General features: G+C 45.9%; 1 protein-coding gene across 2 annotated transcripts in view; it reads left to right on the plus strand.

Annotated features, from left to right (window-relative positions):
• LOC137418432 (uncharacterized) overlaps window positions 1-22,631 on the plus strand; it is a 56,486-nt gene that overhangs the window by 14,153 nt on the left and 19,702 nt on the right. For both annotated transcript variants that reach the window (XM_078778166.1, XM_078778167.1), the window contains exons 3-5: window positions 6,510-6,653; window positions 8,410-8,619; window positions 8,761-8,820. In XM_078778166.1, the coding sequence (XP_078634292.1) occupies window positions 6,510-6,653; window positions 8,410-8,619; window positions 8,761-8,820 (414 nt within the window). The remainder of the gene's footprint in view (window positions 1-6,509; window positions 6,654-8,409; window positions 8,620-8,760; window positions 8,821-22,631) is intronic.

Below are 22,631 nucleotides of genomic sequence, written 5' to 3' on the forward strand. Positions count from 1 at the left end.
TATGCAAATTACTGCTGCCATTATCAAAAAAACGATTTTTGACATATCTCAGCCAATATTGCAGATAATTGAAAAATGAAGGTGTCTAGACCCATGTTTTGAAGGGCATAGATCATGATAGAACTATTCATAACATGATTACATGTGTCTATGGTATACTAGTATGCTAATTAGTGCTTTATTTACAAAATAATCACAGTTTTACGAAATAATAGACTCATATTAAGGTCCGTCTACACAGACGTTAACACAAAGTTTTATTTTTCTAAATACCCTGTGAAATTCACCGAATGCCCTGTGAAACCTGGGATTCTTCTCCAGCTTTTTCAAGGGCCCGACTTTTCCCTTCCCTTTGAAGGCACTGGTGCAGTCTTCTCCGCTGAACACATAGTACCCCAGGAGAGTGGCACAGTAGTCCTCTCCCAGGGATTCTGCCAGCTCAGAGACGTTGACAAGTTGGCGATGCTTCCCTGACCCTGTATCCAGGTACACCGTCAGCTTGATGTTGTGGGCATGGTGGAGCAGGATCAGGAGGATGTCTGTGTCCGGTGTTCTGACTACAGCGTTCTTGTATCCGATGGTAGCAGCATGATGGAGGTACAGAACCACCCTGGTATCAGTCTCTTCCTGGTTGCTGTAGATCGTGGGGAGTTCACGTACCTCGACCTGAAACACAAAAAGGCACCGCATTTCAATCACCAGTCACTGCCAGTTTCAGTATATCTCCGGGGGGTGCAGGGGGACCTAGTCTTTTTTTGATAATGGCAGCAGTAATTTGCATAAAAATGGTATGTGGGACATTTTTTCAGCTTGGGGCCATAGCTAGTCATTTTCTACACATTTTTTCCAATCTAGAAACACTGATTAGAAGTATATCTCCGGGGGGTGCAGGGGGACCTAGTCTTTTTTTGATAATGGCAGCAGTAATTTGCATAAAAATGGTATGTGGGACATTTTGTCAGCTTGGGGCCATAGCTAGTCATTTTCTACACATTTTTTCCAATCTAGAAACACTGATTAGAAGTATATCTCCGGGGGGTGCAGGGGGACCTAGTCTTTTTTTGATAATGGCAGCAGTAATTTGCATAAAAATGGTATGTGGGACATTTTGTCAGCTTGGGGCCATAGCTAGTCATTTTCTACACATTTTTTCCAATCTAGAAACACTGATTAGAAGTATATCTCCGGGGGGTGCAGGGGGACCTAGTCTTCCTACTAGACTATATGGGATTAAGACAATTTATGCTCTATACTGGGAAACTTGTACTGAAAGACATTTTAAGGGCAGACTTGTACATGCATTTCATGGCATTCAGTGTTGCTATGTGCATCCTTGTTTGCCCTAGACTAGCATCGGAACACTTGGTCTATGTGCGCCAATTGTTGTTGTTCTTTGTCACCAGAGGACGTGAAATATATGGTCCCGAATTTCTGGTGTACAATGTGCACAGCATGCTCCATATCGCAGACGATATAGAGGAATTTGGCAGCCTGGATGCATGTGCAGCTTTCTTCTTTGAGAGCTACAATCACCAACTGAAGAGGATGGTTCGATCATGGAAGAATCCGCTAGCACAGATGGTGAAAAGAATCGGTGAGGCGCATGCAGTTCATCAAACCTTTTCAGCACCTTCGAAATGCAGCTCCACTTCCATACACAATCCAAACAACACGTACATCATGGATGGATCATCTTGTTGTGAGGTTGTGGCTATCACCAACAGTACAGATGAAGACAACAAGAGGATACTTGTGCCGAGTGTATGAAAGATCCTGGCCTGTCTTTGTGGAGCCATGTGATTCGAGGATCATTGGTGTGTTCGGTGTTAATACGCACAATGCAAAGATGAAGCATCTGTCGGAAAACCTCCTCACCAGAAAGGCTATGATGGTTTCAAAGGACCATGGCACACAGGCTGTGTTCCTCGCCTTACTGCATGAATTTTAATCAGTAAGTTCATTCAAGTTGTTAACGCCTCCACCAAAGGTGGATGGAGGTTATGTTTTCACCCCTGTCTGTTTGTATGTGAACAAGACATCTCAAAAAGTTGTTTATTTTGGACAATTTTGTTTTGGGGGATTTCGGATTTTGGACGGATTTGGACGAAACTTGGTGGACAGTTTGGGTGTGTTTTGGAAGACCGAATTGATTCGATTTTGGTGAATATCTGAATATGGATTCGGATACGAGAATTATTAATTTTTAAGGTGATTCTTCACCATTGGGAGATCTGGCAAAAAGCGATATATAACATTTTAAAAAGTTATGGTCGAGTTATGACTAAACTTGGTGGATGTGTTGGTTAGGTGACAAAAACGACCTGATTAGATTTTGGTTCAGGTCCGAATCCAGATCGGGCCTATTAGTGGGATGCAAAACAAACTGTTCAGCCTGATGGAGGCATGTGCTCTACCGAGTGCCGTTCTAGTTTCGATTTGTTTCCAACTAATTTATTGTTGAGTTGCATCGCTTTTTCATGCATAGCAAACTAAGCTGCATGTTGAAACCTGAATTCAATGCCAAAATAAGAGGTAAACACAATTTTTTTTTTTGTGTGGGCTTGTTTGACACATGTTGCACCCCTGAAGTGCAGGATAAAAGACTAGATATCTGGTTGTTGTGTTTGGGGTGGCCTCACAGGTTTTAGTGATGAAAATACATTCCATAGCCCTGGGGTTAAAGATAAAGAAGGGGTACTAATTTTTTGTGTACATTTATGTATCATATAGCGTTGCTCAATGCTGAGGGTACCACAAGTGAAAACCAATAATGTAATATGTGATTGTGTATATGGTTAACTTAATTATGGATCGTGGTGATCCATATTTAAGTCCCTTTTCTAAATATATAATTACTCTGTTTCTATAGGTAGTTAAAAAAAATTATATTTGAAAATGAATTGTTTATTGCCATTTTTTTTTTTTTTTCCTGATTGATCCATTATGGCTGAGAGATGAAGTGTTTCGCAGTGTGAATTGCTGCATGGTATGAGGTTTTGAAGTCTGTAATTGCATTCCAAGGATGATTGGCGGCAAGCCACGTTGGATCCAAAAACGATATAGACTTATATTTATTTAAAATATAGACTTCATTATGGATTACCCTGTACATCATATAATACACGATATAAATGGAGAAGCCAATCAGATCAAAATTCATGAGCAAGCATTTTAATACGACAAACCAGATAATCATCTGGGCATCCATTAACAAGGGGTGCAACACGACTCGGTAGATCCTTATGACTTGGTGAGGTGATCTAAAGAAAACGGGTAAAACGTCATAATTTCACAGGATGGTTTCCGATGGAGTCTGGATGGGGTAGGTGGATTAATCCATCCATATATGTATCAACTTCGCTGGAAATATAAATTGATAAAATGCAATGTCCATCCATGTTGCTGTTTGTTTAATACTGTATTTAATTTAGATGCCCGTCAAATAATTTGCTGTGGTGGAGTTTGTGAGTGAGAAGACTGTGGAGGTGGTTCACTCTTCATGGCTGGAGAAAGTAGATAATGTAAGTAGGATTTTATAGACAGCATATGTTCTGAGATTCATTTGGGTCATCCTACTATTAATTTCAAATTGATCACTGCCTTTGACAGCAATACAAATTTTTATTACGGAACCAAAGCATCAAAAACTACATATATTGAACAAACAGTTTCTAACGGAGACCTCAACGCCATTCAAGCATATTCCACCCGATGTGGCAATAAATGTGAATTGTTGCTCCAAGCCCGGCTCGATGACAGAAGATGCCATTTGCATTTTTGCCGGACAGTTTTGGACAATTTCAAATGGAGCACCTCGCCTACCAACCCCATTTAGAATCCATTATGGGCATGTCCGCAACTTGCTAGTTTAAATAATGAAACTTGTTGCATCCGACAGATAAAATTTATACAGTACTCACCAGTTACAGAATGTTGAATGATCAAATCTATACAGTACTCACCAGTTAAAGAATGTTGAAAGATGCACTTCATCATTTAATTTCCTTATTTTTCCATTTTTAGGTTGTCATTTGCTACTGGCCCAGGTTGTCTGCATCAAAACGTGCAAAAGTGGGGGAATTGCCTGACAAATTCAAATGGAAATCATATCCTGTCAGGATAATGAGCTCTACTGGCAAGGAACTTGGCCTTTGATGTTTTAAATAAAGGTTGTCTCACTGAGTCGATATTGTTGTACACCGCTCCTTTCCTATTCCATCTCCAGGCGCTGCATGACATCATTGCTGGGCACCAAAGGGGACCCGGCGATGATGTGCGCTGAAAGGGAGTACTCAGTTTTCACTCCGGTTTATCTCTTGTTTGTTTTCTTAATTATTTGGTTACCGGTAGTTAATTAATTTTTGTAAAGTTACAGATTCGGATGACACGGTGGTGGTTTTGGTATGCTCTTGGCCAAAGCATAAATAATTTTATTATTTTACGATAATTATTTATTTATTTTAATTACGCAATTAATCAACAATTTTACACCTCTCCCTCCCAATACCGTCTCTGTGCAGCATGGCAGCATCGCTGGACGCCGAAGGCGCCCTGGCAATGCTGAATGCTGAAAAATATTTTTGCGGATTTCAGAATCCTTTGTTGTACATATGCCCCCCGAGTGTAATGATTCCTTGTAAATACCTCCGTTTTGTGTGTAAAGGTCAAAGGTCGTCCCCTTAGTTAATCCATCGCATGCACGTAGAAAATCATATACCCTTCTAAATAGTTATTTCTTATTCTATGTTAGTTTAAGGCTCTGTCTCCCATTAATTGACACTGCATTGCACCGAGTTTGTTAATTTGCACCGAGAAACACCGAGAAACACCGAGATTGCACCGAGATTGCACCGAGATTGCACCGAGATTGCACCGAGATTGCACAACATTGCACCGAGAAAAATATTTTTGCGGATTTCAGAATCCTTTGTTGTACATATGCCCCCCGAGTGTAATGATTCCTTGTAAATACCTCCGTTTTGTGTGTAAAGGTCAAAGGTCGTCCCCTTAGTTAATCCATCGCATGCACGTAGAAAATCATATACCCTTCTAAATAGTTATTTCTTATTCTATGTTGGTTTAAGGCTCTGTCTCCCATTAATTGACACTGCATTGCACCGAGTCTCAAAGAGTTTGAAATAAGATAGATCCCTCTTTGAAATTCCCTCAAAGCCTCCCTTTCCAACTGCATTTGCCGCCATTACGGCGTGGTCAAGCCTCGGAGAAGAAGGGGGAGGAGCTATATCAAGGGCGTTGCCCGCCCTCGTCATCAGAAGGTGGACCAGCGAGCCCCCCACCAGCCAATCGGGGCTGGTGAGATACCATCATGGGCGTGGCGCGCATTGATCTCAAAGGGCGTTATAAAAGCGCCCGCGCAAGTCTATTGGAGAGAGGCGCGTAAGAGTTCACCTGAGGCAGTCCACCGGAGCCCAGTTGAGTCCAGTTGGAGCAGAGGACCAAGGAAGCCCCCCACAGCAGATGAGTAAGGAGTCCACCGCAGCTGAACCAACCGCAGCTGAGTCCACCGCAGCTGGGTGGAGTTGAGCTTTAACGGCGGTTTGACCCGCGGCCGCGAAGCAACGCCGCCGTGCGAACGGAAGTGTGGAGAGTCGGCGGCTGCTCACTCCCGGCCCGGCCGTTCTCCTGCGTCCAGCTGAACCTTCCAGCCCTGTGGTCCCACCTCCTCATCCATCCAGCCATCCACCTCCTGCCATTCCTGTCATCATCCCCGTGTAAGTCTGACTGTCGTCTGTTCGTCCGTGTTGTCCTGGGGTTTAAATAAGACTGTATAGATAAGTAGAATTGCACTGTGTCTCCCTCTTCTGTAAATTATTTTCGTATTTTTCCTTCTTCCTTGGTTTATTTGGTCTTGTAAATATTAGTAATAAATTATATTTGTTCTTCCTTACCTTCTGGTTTCCTCACATCCGATCGTCTTTGTGATTTCCCCATTGAGTACCTGTGGCGCGATTTTGGCCAACGTTCAGAATCGGGTTTAGTACTTGCTAACGGTTCGAGCCGCGGGCTGCCATCCGCTCGGCAAAATAACATCTTGTCCGCGGTCTCGAACGAGGTTGCTCACCTGCCTCTCTGGAGGGAGCGGGGCAGCTTCAGGACTCACATCGGTCAGTCGCAGACAAGGGGTTTAATCCCCCCTTGGTAAGGGGAAAAAGGGCCGACGGGGAGATCCGCAACAATATGTTTATTATTTATTTGGCATAAGGGCAGTGGACTTTGAATGTATCTGTTCTTGGGTTTTTCTTTTTGGCAAATTAAAAGCTGTTCCCCTTAACCTCCTCTCTGCCCTCAGCTCCCCACCACTGCAGATACATCAAATAGATGTTGATGAGTACACCTTTTGCAAAGATATTAATCATTCAAAAATGTGAAACTTGATGTCTAAATTATGAAATTCAGAGACAATAAAGAGTCCAAATAGAATGATATTGAAAAGTTTGTACTTTGAGACTGACAATATATTCACTTTTTGATTGTGCACCTTTCTTTAGATGCATATGCTCAGGCAATTCAGCATGCGAGATGGGCAGAATGCAATTCAAATGTTGAGTCTGAGGAAGAACTTGGAGAGAGGAGGAAAAAAAGACCTTGTCGCTTTGAGCATGATGGAGATCATTTTAGTGATCAAGCAGATGGTATAAGTACAGCATAGATCACAATATCGAATCTCGCATGAATATATTGACTCATTAAATTGGCTTTTTTAAGACTACTTGATATGTTGACCTTTTTTTTTTTTTTTGTCTTTTTTTTTTGTATACTGAATCGAGGCTCGTGAAAGAGCTGACATTTACTTCACAAACAAATCGACCAGACAAACAAAATATATAAAAAGAGGGAGCGGAAGACAAGAGAAGGGGAAGCACACAAACACTTAAGAGCACACAACATTTAAGAGCAGGGAGATGTGTGGGAGGGAGAGGGCTTGGGGGAGGAGGCGTGGGAAGGGGGGGGGGGGGGGGTGGGAAAAGTATAAAACACAAGAACTTCCAGGACAGAAGTTGTCACTTTGTCACTTGTGACTTGTCACTTTTCTGACAGATTGAATCAAAACACAGCATGTTGTACTTGAAAAACAATGTGCTGTTTAATTTGACAAATGATTTAATTTGACAAACAGTTTAATTTGCCCAAAGTCATTTTATATTTCATAGGAAGTCATCACCTTTAACATTTAATATCACCTTTATCTGCCAACCTTGCTGCTTATATATGGCATGAGCAAAAATCAAATCCGCTTCACTGTGAAGGTTAGTGTTGGGTGCTTTTGTTTGAACCTCCACTTAAAATTGGTGAAATAAAGCATTTTGAAAATTTAGAATTATTCTCACTCAAATATCAACATGACTGTAATGCATATTACCATATTGTTATCTCCACCACCGAAGGTGGACGGAGGTTGTGTTTTCATCCACGTGTCTGTATGTGAACAGAGTATCTCAAAGTTGTGGACAAATTTGGACGAAACTTGGTTGATAGATTGGGTGTGTGACAAGGACGAAGTGATTAGATTTTGGGGAAGCTCCAGATCAGAATCTGGATCCGAATAATATATTTTTTAAAGTGATTCTTCACCATTGATAGACAGGGCCAAAACGATATAGAGCACAATATCAAAGTTGTGGACAAGTTATGACAAGATGTGGATGAGTTGGTTGGGTAACAAGAACAAGCCAATTCGGTTTTGGTTCAGGTCTGTGGGATACAATACCCTATCAGTAGCAATCAAAACAGTTCAGGTCCGTGTGGGATACAATACCCTATCAGTGGCAATCAAAACAGTTCAGGTCCGTGGGATACAATACCCTATCGGTGGCAATCAAAACAGTTCAGGTCCGTGTGGGATACAAATTATAAACTGTTCAGCCTGGTGGAAGCAAGGGGTGTTGCAAAACATTTTACCTTTTTTTCCCCCCCGAGGCATGCTTCCTTTGATGCACGTTAACATACCAACCGTAACGGGTTCTCGGGGAGGGGGGGGGGGGGGGGAGGGGGAAAGGTAAAATGTTTTGCAACACCCCTTATGTGCTCTACTGAGAGCCGTTCTAGTTTGAGCCTTCTTTATAGGGGAAGAAAATTTGCAATATCAGCTCCACCAGGTATTGCTATTGCATACATATATACATTGGGGTCCTCCCTTCCTCCCCCACCTTAACCCTACTTCCCAAGATATGCTACCAAGGCAGAAACAGTAGTTGTAGTTCCCGTAAGCACGTACAAAATTTGGTTGGGTTTTGTTGAGTCGTTTTTAATTTTTCTGAGGCATATATAAAGAAATATTCATATAAATTCAATTTTATAGTTTAGATTTATGTTGTGGTATTATATGCAGGAGTGCTGTAAAGTGTAATTTAATTATTCAATTTCTGGTTTCTGCTTTATTTAATGTAGATGAATCTTTTGAAGATGTCATCAGACCGACAATGGCCACAATAGTGTCGACACCACCAAAGGCACCTTTGTATATCGGACTACCCTCACCAAGTACATCAAAACTCTTGACAAATGTGATCGTCTCCACAGATAGTGATCTAACAACTCATCTGCAGCTATTAGACTCACCATCATGCAGCAGTTTGAGTGAAAGATCACCTAGTACGGGTAAGTGAAATGTTTATTATCTTTCAATTTGTGAATGTACAGCGTAAACTATACAGGATGAACAGTAATAAAATTGCATTTCTATATCATTCTACATATCTGTCTACACATCATTCATAATTAAATTTAATGTCATTGCAGGAATAAATGCACCATCCACTGCATCAACAAGCTACAAAATGGATGATGACGTCAATGACAGTAACAACAACCAAAAACTATAAATCTTGATAGTGAATAATGTTTCAAAAACAAATCTGTATTTAAGGAAGTGTAGTATTAAGTATTAAGGATATATATATCCATTTATAATCCCTGGTGGATAAGGATATATATAATCCCTGGTGTTGGCTTAGCGGTTAGGGTGCCGGCTTGGGCTCCTAGGATCCTGGGTTCGAATCCCGGTCGATCGCTGAATTAACGCCAGGGGGGTTGACTCAGCCTGTCATCCTTCCGAGGTCGGCAAATTGAGTACCAGCTTTCTGGGATGAATGATCACGGTGTGTACCCCAGTTTAGAATAGGTACACCGTATCCCTGCGCATCGTAAGAGCGTGACCAAGGGTTGGCGTCAGGAAGGGCATCCGGCCATAAAAACATTGCCTCAAACAGGGAACCATGATTGTCATGGGGCCCGCAAGGCCTAACCCCCGCTCTAGCGAGGAAAATGGCCTTAAAACGATCATTCATTCATTCATTCATTCATTTATATATATATATATATAATCCGTATGTCTGTGCATATGTGAACATGATATCTCAAAAAGTTATGTGTGTATATATACATATATATATCTATATATATATATATATATACATATATATATATATATATATATATATATATATATATATATATATATATATATATATATATATTGTTGTGGATATGAGAATTGTGTTTTTTTATTGTTGTAAAAATATCACCCTCCTTCCTCCAGTTGTGTATAAAGGTCATAGGGCGTCCCTTAGTTAGGTCATATACAATCGCATTAGCCAATCATAGATTTCTTGCTTGTTGGTAGTTATTTCCTTATTCTGTGTATTAGGTTAAGGCTTTGTCTTCCATTAATTAATACTCCATTGCACCGAATTCAAATAGATAGATCCCCTTTCATTTTCATTCCCAAAGCCTCTATTGCCAACTGCATTCGCCGCCATTGCCCATGTGCTCCAACTCGGAGAAGAAGGGCGTGGCCCGCCCATCTACATCAAGAGGTGGAGCCAAGAAGCCCCTACGACCAACCAAGAATGAGTGGGTATGGCTCAAGAGGGTGGGGTTATAAAACCCGTTGCATCAGCCCCCACCGAGAGTTGCGCCAGAGACGGCAGATGAGTCGAGACAAGCCCTCGGAGAGAGAAGGGAGACGTGTCCTGAGGTGAGCCAGAGAAGCAGTTTTGGCTCCACCAGCAGTTTTGGCTCCACCAGCAGTTTTGGCTCCACCAGCAGCTTGGGCTCCACAAGCAGCATGGGCTCCACCAGGCAGCTTCGACCCGTTACCCCGCGGGAACCAGGATCGGTGGCATCGGTGACCGTCGAGGTCCAGCCCGACGTCCCGTGCGGGATCAAGCCCGAACCATCTGCCCCAGCTGAACCTTCCCATTCCTCCTTCCAGTCATTCCTGCCTCCATTCCCCAGTCGTGTAAGTGTGATCGTAGTCTGTCTTTTGTCTTGTCCTTGGGTTTCTAAGTAAGACTGTAATAGTTAAGCTAAGTTTCACTGTGTCCTTCTGGTCCGTCCGTCTTTCTGCCTTTATTTTATTATCCTTCCTTCTCCTTGGTTTCTTTTGGTTGTAAATAGTAATAATAAATCCTATTCGTATTTCCTACCTCTTGTCTTCTTCTTCTTCACATCCGTCGTCTTTGTCTTTTCCCCATTGAATACCTGCGGCACGATTTGGCCAACGTTAAGGAATCTGGTTAGTCTTTGTTAACGGTTCGGGCCGTGGCTGCCATCCGCTCGGCAAATTAACATCTTATCCGCGGTCACGAACGAAGCTGCTCACCGGCCTTTCCGGAGGTCGCGGTGCAGCTTCAGGGACCACGTCGGCCAGTGACAAGCGAGGGGACTAATCCCCCCTCAAAGGGGAACCATAGGCCGACGTCGGGTTCCGTAACAATTGGTGTCTGGGAGTGAGATACGGACCTGAAGCGCTATGGCGCTCAAATTACGAGTGGGCCGAAATTTTTGTTTTATAAAATCTTAAATTTAAAATCGTGTCATGGATAGTCAAGGCAGCGGGATGCTGGTGGGGGAATTTGTAGAGGGGTTAGGGGTAACCCAGGACCACAGGGAGGAAATGGAGGAGGGGAACAATGGTGAAGTGGTTGAGGAGGTATCAGGTGCGCAAAATGGCGCCCTCGCGCACGTGGTTGTAGCGGTACCAAATTTAGCCGCGCCCGTGGTTGCAGCAGCTGAGCCCGAGATGCCAATGAATCTGGACCTGTTTATGAAACAGATGATGGCCTTTATGGTAAAAACAGACGATAATTTCAAAGGGATGGAAAACAGAATGGGGGGCCAAATGAGGGACGAAACGAGGGCTCAGAGAGAAAAATTGGGAAATCTAATTGAAGGGTGTTGTAATAGAATAAAAGGGGACAAATTGAAGGACATAACTGCCCAGGCCAAAGAAGTAAATGAGGGACTGGCGAGGGACAAGGCCAGGTATGAGGCAAAGCAGGTGGAAGGGGACAGAGACCGCGGGTTGAGCGAGCAGGTCCCAGGGGTGCACGAGGAGGTAACGCGGGTCGAGAAGCACTGGTTGGGCGAAGTGGAGGAAAGCGCGGGTACAATGACGGGTATAGAAATCGCGACCCGGGGTATGGGGCAGCCGGCGACCGCTGAGGTAGAGGGAATTTTATAAAAGCCAGCGGTCGTCGAGGTGAATAAAGAAAAAGAAATAATAGGTACAGTTAAAATTGAAGAGACGACGGAGGTAGCCCGGGAATTGCAGGGAGAAATGGATTATGTACAATGTCCGTGCTCGCATCCTGATGCTGTGCTCATTAATCCTCATAAAGATTTGCAGGTGTTGGTGCAGGGAGGAAGAAGAACCCCGAAGGTGAGACGGGCTGCATGTGGTGCCGGGAGATTTTGTAGAAAAGTGTTCAGCACGAAGAGAATTGTCGCGCGATTGGGGTCAATATGGCACCCGGGCGTTGGTGAAGGGTCCCGTGTGAGTGGAAATGGCGCGCGTGTGAGGAAAAAGTGTGCGTCGGCGAGTGGGTGTGTTATAAAGTGTGGGAGTGAAACCGAGTGCGAGCGAGAACGCACGTCGGGGTGTACGGAGTGTGACACGAGGAGTGAGTTGGTGGTGGAGCGGGTGCGAGGATGCACGTATGGGATGAACGGCGAGGGTGTGCGAGAAAGCACACCTGAGTTGGTTGTGGCGCGAGTGTGAGGGTGCACATCGGAGCGCGGTTGTGGGTGGATGCAAGAGTGCCCGCCCATGGTGAGTGGTACGGAGTACGTACCGAGTGAGGAGAGTGCGCAAGACGGTGCGTGGGAGGTGTGGTGTGTAACAGGGAGTGCGTTGGTGGAATGGACGGAGTGTGTGGGATGCACTGGAGGCGCCGAGACCGCAGGTTTTGTGAGTGTGAAACGGGTCGCGTATGCAAGTGAAGCATCGACATTGAACGGGTTAGCGTTTAGGGTGACGGATAGCCGACGCGGGTGCGCGGTGCGCTTTGTTGGATGCCAGGCCCCGCATGGTCGAGTCCAGGCCTTGTCCGGCGAGGCGACCGGTCCGGTTCAGGGGCGAGTAGGAGGAAGCGGAACGGTGCCCCCTGGTGGCGGGGACGGGGTTCCGACCGGGCGAGCCTCGGTCATCGGGCCCGGGGCCGCAAGGTGCCGCGCCGAGATGGTGCGTGGAATCTCGGCCCGACCAAACCACCTCCCTTGAACCGAAAGCCGGACGGATTCAACCTGCAGGCGACCAAACCACCCGCGTTCATTGCTCGGCTTTGCGAAACCGAGTTTTAATGATGTGACGACGCACCGAGGCTAGGATATAGCGGACTGTGATGATGGTGATAGTGTTTTTGGATTCGAAATTTTGGGATAGAAAATTTTTGATTAGCTGGAATTTGGATGAGCAAAATTTATAGTGAGAGATGCCCGATGTGGTGGGATGGCAACTCTGCCATCCCTCACAGCGGGGGCAAAGGAGCAGTAGCTATTGGGGTTTATGGCAGTGAAAACTAGCCCGGGAGGGTTAGGATATAGTGTGTAGGGACCTAGAGATTGACAATAGGTAACGGTAAGGTTAGGTAGTGACCATGATACCTGTAGTGGGGATGCAGGTAGATTATTTGGATGATAATGACGAGGGAGCGCAATAGTTTAAAGGGGCGACTGGGAAGCGCAAGTTCCAGAGGGGAGTAGTTAGATGAGATGATGCCGAGTGTTTGAGGATCGAAAGTGTATTGAGCGTGGAAGTGTATGGAGCAGTGAGTGAGGAACAATTGAGATTGCACAGGTGTGCAACTGAACAGGTGTATGGAGCAGTGTATGAGTGAGTGATGGTGATGTGGGTTGTGTTGACCAAATGGTCCCAGGAGGAAGGAAGGTGCAGGAAGCACCAGTATGAGTGATTGCACAGGTGTGCAACTGCAGGTGTATGGAGAATGCTTGTGTGAAATACATGGAGTGTGGAATATTTGGAGTATGGAATGGATGGTCGTGGAGTGAGTATGGTGGAAACTGTGGAGTGGAGCGGATGGTGCGAAGGTGTGGATGGGGGAAAGGAGGATGGACCCCATCACGAATACCCGGGGAGGGTAGTGTAAGAGTTAGGTAGAGGGAACAGGTAAATTGTGGTTGGATATTGGCATCTGTGGTGCGTGTGGAAGAATGGAGTTTGGATGGGTGCATTAGTGACGTGGAAATGGCTGGGCGTGTAGCCTGTTAGTATGTGTAGTTGATTGAGCACTCCACCACTGTGAGGATGTCGGCCAGGTGAGGCCGCAGGTGGGCTCTGGGAGCCGGTAGAGTTGTTGTGGATGGGGCCCGAGGATCCGGAGGACGGACCCGGGTAGCCCAGTGCCAGAGGGCACCGAGGGGTGACAGAGCCAGGAGGGGCCTTCCCCAGTAGATAGGTTAGGTTAAGGAGCAGGTAAGCTCGGAGGCAACTACAGTGGTGGAGGTGTGCAGGTGGGTAGACCTGCTGGGAGAGCTACATGACTCAGCCCGGAAATTGTGCAAGGGCACCGGGAGATGAATCGGGGGAGTGAGACCCCAAATTGATAAGCACCACAGTTTGGTCAATGGGAATTGGTTTTTAGAACCCTTAGTGTAAGTTGGCCAATGGATTGGCAGGGAAAGACCCCGGGTAGTGTAAAGTGAGTTAATGTCATTTAGAGGATAGTTAGGATTAAGAATCTCCTCGCACCATCTACATCCACTCACCTGAGGTGACGTACCTCCACACCATGCCAGGTGGTTTTTATTATTTTTATTGTGCAAACGTTTGGAAGGTGAGACGCATCATGACGTGGGTGTGACATTGTGCTTTGTTGTTCCATCTCTTCCTCCTTATGAGGATTGATGATGAATTGGGTGATGGCAAATTTTGGATTAGTGGGAGTGAAGACGAATTTGGTATAGGGGAAATATGGGGAAGACGAGACATTAGTGACGAATTTGTAAATGTGTAGATTGTTGTAAATATGGGGTAAGGGCAAGGGTAGAGTAGGTGACAGGGGTGGTGACGTACGGTAGGGACGAGGTTTTCTCCGCTCCGTCTCCATACGCACCTCGCCTTGCATTGCCTTTATTGATGTGTACCCTTGTGACCTTACCCCTCGCTCACCTGTCTTTTCCCCCCCCCCCCACCCCCTTGTCTCCCACACGAGGACTGTGTGCCACTGGGCGCCGAGGGGAGCGTGCGTGAGTCCGCCATTGTGTGCCCGAAACTCTCGCAACCACAGCTGTCTGCATCGATGCACCACGTATGGACCACATGTCTGTGGCTGAGCACCACTGATGGACCCCATGGGTTGGGGCATGTCCCCTCTGCTGGAACTGGCCATGAAGGCCCGAGATCTTGCTGGCGGACCTTGCTCACAGGGCACTGATGCCACACAGGTGAACCACCCCAAGTCGGCCCTGTGGTCCATAAATAAAGAAAAAAGCAATGGGCACATTTTGTGCACTTTTATTATGTCCAAATAGGCCGCCAGCAAAGAAGATGACAACATCTGGAAGAACCATGGCCAGCAGAGGGAGCCGAAGAGGAAGACCAGCACCAGGGTTTGTTGGGTTTTTTTTATTGAACAGTGATGACTGTGCACCGATTGGTGCTTGAGGGTGCTTTGGTGCGTTTTGGGTGCTTTCTGGTGCGTCGATGCAGAGCAGACTGTCTCCCCCCCAAAAGAACAATCACAGGTCCTGGGTTAGTTTTGTAAATAAAATAGCGTCAACTATAAATAATACTCCCCCATCGTAAATGTATAGTTTGAAGACCATTCCGCAATTCGGTTAGCTGTGGGCGTGAGTCTGTTAGGCAGGGTGCAATGGAGCAGGGGGACATACTTATTTGTGTTTTAAAACTGTCACACTCAGGGTCAGGTTAAATGTAGAGGGAACTACACCTACGTGCCACACTAAAAGTAAAGGTAATAGGCCCGGGACGTGCCTAAGAGGAGGAGGGTGCAGTGTTGTGGATATGAGAATTGTGTTTTTTTATTGTTGTAAAAATATCACCCTCCTTCCTCCAGTTGTGTATAAAGGTCATAGGGCGTCCCTTAGTTAGGTCATATACAATCGCGTAAGCCAATCATAGATTTCCTGCTTGTTGGTAGTTATTTCCTTATTCTGTGTATTAGGTTAAGGCTTTGTCTTCCATTAATTAATACTCCATTGCACCGAATTCAAATAGATAGATCCCCTTTCATTTTCATTCCCAAACCTCTATTTCCAACTGCATTCGCCGCCATTGCCCATGTGCTCCAACTCCGAGAAGAAGGGCGTGGCCCGCCCATCGTCATCAAGAGGTGGAGCCAAGAAGCCCCTACGACCAACCAAGAATGAGTGGGTATGGCTCAAGAGGGCGGGGTTATGAAACCCGTTGCATCAGCCCCCACCGAGAGTTGCGCCAGAGACGGCAGATGAGTCGAGACGAGCCCTCGGAGAGAGAAGGGAGACGCGTCCTGAGGTGAGCCAGAGAAGCAGTTGTGGCTCCACCAGCAGTTTTGGCTCCACCAGCAGCTTTGGCTCCACAAGCAGCGTTGACTCCACCAGGCAGCGTGGGCTCCACCAGGCAGCTTCGACCCGTTACCCCGCGGGAACCAGGATCGGCGGCATCGGTGACCGTCGAGGTCCAGCCCGACGTCCGTGCGGGATCAAGCCCGAACCATCTGCCCCAGCTAAACCTTCCCATTCCTCCTTCCAGTCATTCCTGCCTCCATTCCCCAGTCGTGTAAGTGTGATCGTAGTCTGTCTTTTGTCTTGTCCTTGGGTTTCTAAGTAAGACTGTAATAGGTAAGCTAAGTTTCACTGTGTCCTTCTGGTCCGTCCCTCTTTCTGCCTTTATTTTATTATCCTTCCTTCTCCTTGGTTTCTTTTGGTTGTAAATAGTAATAATAAATCATATTCGTATTTCCTACCTCTTGTCTTCTTCTTCTTCACATCCGTCGTCTTTGTCTTTTCCCCATTGAATACCTGCGGCACGATTTGGCCAATGTTAAGGAATCGGGTTAGTCTTTGTTAACGGTTCAGGCCGCGGCTGCCATCCGCTCGGCAAATTAACATCTTATCCGCGGTCACGAACGAAGCTGCTCACCGGCCTTTCCGGAGGTCGCGGTGCAGCTTCAGGGACCACGTCGGTCAGTGACAAGCGAGGGGACTAATCCCCCCTCAAAGGGGAACCATAGGCCGATGTCGGGTTCCGTAACAATATATATATATATGTAGATATATATGTAGATATATATATATATATATATATATATATATATATATATATATATATATATATATATATATATATTGTTACAGACGCGGTTTTAGATGTTATTTTACCGAGCGGTTGGTATTACCGCGTCCGAACAGTTACTCCCCGATTAGAACCCAAGCGTTGGCCGGATCGCACCGCAGCTGCTCAATGAGGGAAAAGACTAAAACGACGAATGCAAAGAGGAAAACGAAGGCAAAGAAAGGTTTGGAAATACGACTGAATTTATTGACTATTTACACACATAAGCAAAAAGAAAGCAGTCACGTTTATTTACAAGCACATAAGACGCAGGTGACACAGTGAAATCTTTAGCTTACCTACACAAGCTTAATTAACCCAGGACAGAACAAACAGAACAAACTCACGTACACAAGAAGGGTGGAAAGGCAGGAGGTGGATGGCTGGAGGGAGAGGGAGGTCCAAGGGGGTCCTGCAGCTCCACCGGCGCGTTTAGCAGCCGCCGTTCCTTTACGGCCCTGCTCCAAACCGCCGTTCAGGCCCCCACGCTGCTGTTGTGGCTGCTGTGGACGTCGCGTGCTTTGCCAGGCCTTGTCCGACTCGTCTGGTCCAAACCCTCAACTCGTTCTTGGTCCACTCACTCTTTACCACCGACTCCTCACCGCAACCAACGCAACCAACTGACCACCGACTCCACTGACTGACTCCTCACGACTCTCTCCACGACCAACTCACTTGCTTCTTGCGTGCGCGCCTTTTATAGCGCCTCTGGCGATTAAGCCGCCGGCCTTTTGGACACGCCCATCGGGGTGCTCACCTCGGCCCTGGTTGGTCGCGCGACCCTCTGGCTCCGCCCTTGATGACGACGGGCGGGCACGCCTTTCTTCTCCGATTCGAGCACATGTTCAATGGCGGTTATTGGAGGGGAGGTAATTCGGCAATCGAGGCCCGGCAATGACGGAAGGGGGTGTAAAAGGAAATGGAGATTTTGGGGATGGAAGGAAAGGGGATCTATTCTCTTTCACTGGTGCAATGGAGTACTTCAATTAATGGGAGACACAGCCTTACTCTAAAACACAGAATAAGAGATAACTATCAACAGGGGTATTCTATTATTTGGCTGATGTGTATGCTTGTGGACTAATTATGGGATGCCCTTTCACCTTTACACAGCTCCGGAGGTAGGGGGGCGCAGAATAAACAATAATAATAATAATACAGCACACAATCAAAAAAATACAGTCCTCATCTCTGCAACAATATATATACACATACATACATATATATATATATATATATATATATATATATATATATATATATATATATATATATATATATATATACAGTGGTACCTCGGCTTACGAGTGCCCCAACGTACGAGTTTTTCGGGATACGAGCCGTCGCTCGGGCGGTTTGTTGCTTTGGGATACGAGTCGAGATCCGATGTACGAGCTCAAAAAATTTATTTTTTTGAATTTTCCGGTTGTGGCTTCCGGTTCCGGTCACGCGGTTATCTTGCCGTGAAAGCATCTCTGCTTGGATATAAAACACGCAATCGTCGAAATACATGAGCGAGGAATCTCCTTGCTCCAGCCGGTGACATCATCGGCGGGGATCCCCGCCTCCAGAGTGGCTGGTCACGTGACCGCCAAAGCGTGTCGCGCGTGCGGGTATAATGAGCTACACCTGTGGATCACGTGACCACGGAAGCACGCCTCGCTTGAGAGGCATGGCTTTCGGTTTGCGTTTTGCTTTATAAGGCGCGATAAATGGGCTTTTGAGTGTTAGCGGTTCATGGCGTTGACGGTTCATGACGGTTCATGACGGTTCATGGCGTTGACGGTCAAAAACCCATTACATCAATTTTACCAGGCACTGTACAGTTAGTACAGTGGACACCAAATGCACGGTGGAAGGCTAGAAGTAGAAGATCGTCCAAGACAAGTGAGAATAAGCCATACTTTGGAGATGACGTCATTCGCTGGTCCGATAACCAAAGATGTGGTATAAAAAACCAGGTGAGCTAACAATGCAGCAATGAAGGAATTCGGCCAAGGCACCGGCACACAACGACCTACCTACATCGAAAGACTCAATGCCAATGGTGACAGAAGCCAAGACGGCCGGCTTAAACACCGCCGAAAGACCACGGTGTACCAACTTACGATGCAGAACATCTTGCACTTAATATGATGACAACAGGTGCCATCCTCTGACGTACCATTACAGGTACAGGTACAGTACACGTGAGCACAGAGCAAAAGTTCACTGAAACCGAGATTAAGAAAAAAGTAAAAACACCTCGTGGTCCGTGCTCGATATCCGAGTTTCAATCTTTTCAAACACATGATGCTCTCGGTCACGGTATCTCCTGCGAGCTGCTTCTCCTTCAACTACACAAACAACAACTTCTCCATATCTTCATGGATAGAGGTCCGGAGCTTTGAAATAATCGTAACGCCCTTGGCTGGCGTTATAGCCTTTATGGACTCCTTCTGCTTCAAAATCGTACATATCGTAGAAGGAGTACGATCGTACTGCCTCGCCAAGTCGACAACACGCACACCTCACCTGGCATGCTCTTCTCCTCTGCTTAATAAAACCAGTTTATTTCTTTACATTCTCTTGTATTATGTACAGTATATACGAGGTCGTGCTTGTTTATACATTATTTGTTATTTATAAAGTACATTTTTGTTATTTAAAAGCACCTAACAAAAAAAATTGGTGTTTTTTTTTTGAGGCTGGAACGGATTAATAGCATTTCAATGCATTTGAATGGGAAAATTTGCTTTGACTTACGAGCGATTTGGCTTACGAGCTCCGTCACGGAACGGATTAAACTCGTAAGCCGAGGTACCACTGTATATATATATATATATATATATATATATATATATATATATATATATATATATATATATATATATATATAATATTTATTTATATATATATATATATATATATATATTTATTTATATATATATATATATATATATATATATATATATATATATATATATATATATATATATATATATTTATATATATATATATATATATATATATATTTATATATATATTTATATATATATTTATATATATTTATATATATATATATATATATATATATATATATATATATATATATATATTGTTGCGGATATGGGACTTGGCCTCAATATCCGCTTGTAAATACTCCCCTATTTCCCCAATACTCCCCAACTATCCCCAATCCCCCATTCCCTAGTCCCATTGCCTGTAAATAACACTCTGTAGAACCGACCTTCCCCTTTTTCCCCCATTAAATGTCGTGCCCAGGTCCACCGCATCTCACGTAGACAACTTTCGGACATCTTGCTAGTTATTCTTAGTCTATGTCAGTTAAGGACTCGTTTCCATTAATTCTGACTCTTCGTTGCACCAGAATGTGATTATATGGCACCAGTAGTGAGTTTAGGACCTTCCCATACCTCCTCCCATCTTCTTCCCCAAACAACAACAACAACAACAACTACAGCTACAACAACAACTACAACAACGGCGCGCGGGGGGAGTGTGCGTCCTCACACCGGCTCGGTTAGCCGCCATGACCATGCGCTCCACGGGGTTACCACGAAGGGGCTCCCTGTCAGCCCCTCGTCAAGGGCGGAGCCGGTAACCCCCCCGCACGCACCCAATGAGAAGCAACGAGCCGATTCCATCTGGGGCGGAGCTAACGAGCCGAGGGCGTGTCACTCCCCGCCGGATATACGCGGCGACTTACCGGATGTGAGGTCAGATGCGCCTGAACTACGGAGAGCAGAGGAAGCCACCGCCACCCCCAGCGCGACGATACCTCCCCGCATCTTTGGACCGGACCGAACCGGGTCGATTCTGCCCTGAGCCCAGGTGCACCTGGAGCCATCGCTACCCGCCTTTCCTTGCCATCAATCCCCGTGTGAGTCAGCCTTGTCCCGTTTATCTGTCGTCTGTTGGGGTTAATATAAGTGTGTCTAAGTGCCTGTCTTTCTATGATGTCCCTCTTGTAGTTGTAATCTAACCTTCCGCCTTAATATAACCTCCTCCGGAGGTCTTGAGAACTGAACCCTTGGTGTCGTGTCATTTTAATCCAGCCGTGTGTCTTTTCCTTCATTGACCTAGCGTAGCGCGACTCGGCAACGTTCGAGTATAATCGGGTAACTTGTGCAGACGTGGTCATACCAAACCGCTCGGTAAACTAACATCCACAACCGCGTCTGTAACAATTGTTGTCAGGAGTTGGGATTCGAACCTGGGACTAAATTTATTTAGCCCAAATTTTGGACACCAATTGTGTTAGTACAGTAACAATTGGTGTCGAGGAGTGGAATTCGGACCCGGGACTAAATTTGTTAGGCCCAAACTTTGAGGAGGTAGAATCGATCCGGAGCGCGTTTACTGCGCTCGACGAAATTATAACGGCGAAATTTGATTTTGTTATACGGAAATAAAAACCCGAATTTTGAAAGTCGCGCTATGGCAGACCAAGTCGGCTGGGGTCCGGTAGTGGAGAGTGAGGCAGGGTCGGTCCAGGACCAAATTGAGGGACGCGAGGAGAGCGAAGCAGCGAGGGTAGCAGACGCACAAAATGGCGCCTCGCTGGTCACCGCGCCCGCGACCGTGGCAGCGCCCCTGGTGGATTCGAACCTTTTCCTCCTGCAAATGAGGGCCCTTATGGAACAAATGGTGGGAATGAGGGCTGATAGTGAGCGGTTGGGAAACCAAATGGGGGTAATGGGGAACCGGATGGATGCTCAGAGTGAGCAATTGGGGGTAATGGGAAACCAAATGGGGGTAATGAGGGACGAAGCGAGGGGTACCAGTGAGGGGTTAGACAATAATTTTAAGGAGTTAGACAAGAAATTTGGGAAGTTAGACAATAATTTTGAGGAGTTAGACAAGAAATTTGGGAAGTTAGACTAATTTTGAGGAGTTAGACAAGAAATTTGGGAAGTTAGACAATAATTTTGAGGAGTTAGACAAGAAATTTGGGAAGTTAGACAATAATTTTGAGGGGTTAGACAACGGGATAAAAGAGGTGAGGAATGGGTTAATAGGGTTAGAAAACAGTATGGAAGGCAAATTGAGGGACATGAGGGACCAAGCGGAAAGGGAAGTTAAACAAATGGAGCAGCAGATAGAGGGGTCAGAATGGGGGTAGAAACCAAACTGGATGCTCACAGGGAGGAAATGGAGCAGATGAGGGTGGCATCTGGGCAGGAGATGCAAGTGATGGGAGAGGAGATCAGAAGAGGTGTGAGTGAGGAGGTCGGAGGAGTGCGCGAGGAGGTGAGGCACTGTAAGGAGCACATGGAGAAGGAGGTGAGAAAGGGGACTGTAAAGTTACAAGGGGGCATAGAGGACCTGACGCAGGAGGTGGAGCAGCTGACGGTGGGACAGACGGAGTTAGTGGAGCAGGTTCAAAGGAACGCTGCGGTATTAGGAGGTTTAAAAGCGACACAGAAAGAACTAAAAGATGACTTGGTAGCGACGAGGAGGGAATGTCAGATGGTACGTGAGGGACTGACAACGAGGCTGGACGAGGTGATAGAGGTAATGGAGACGAAGGACCGGCAGGTGAGGACGCACATGGAAACGGTCAAGGTAGCCTTGGAGGACGAGCTTGAGGAGACGTACCGGGGGATAAAAGAGGTGAAGCAGAAATTAGAAGAAGTGGAAGAAGGGGTGAGCGAAATTAAGAAGCGACGGAGAGGGCATAAGAAAGAGATAAAAGAGGAGATAAAAGAATTGGTCCAAAGTCTGTGTTTGGATCGTGATGATGTGCTCATTAACCGGATGAGGGATTCGCAGGTGATGGAGGAGAAGCGAAGAGGAAGAGGACCCGGTGTAAGTGGTGACCAATATGGTCGTGCGTATGATGCGCCAGGGGATTTAATAAGCTTGGGGGTCGAGATAGACCCGGGTGTTCGTGAGAGGCACGTAGTTGGGTGTGCGAATGAGGGCACACCTGTGATTGTCACAGAGGAGGTGACCGAGGAAGGGGCGCGAAGCGGTGTATTGGTGAGGTGTGCGAGCAACGAATGTGTGCCAAAGTGTTCGGTGGTCAGGTGTG

This window comes from Myxine glutinosa, chromosome 5, assembly GCF_964187855.1.
Source record: "Myxine glutinosa chromosome 5, kmMyxGlut1.1, whole genome shotgun sequence".
In the NCBI taxonomy this organism is placed as follows: domain Eukaryota; kingdom Metazoa; phylum Chordata; class Myxini; order Myxiniformes; family Myxinidae; genus Myxine; species Myxine glutinosa.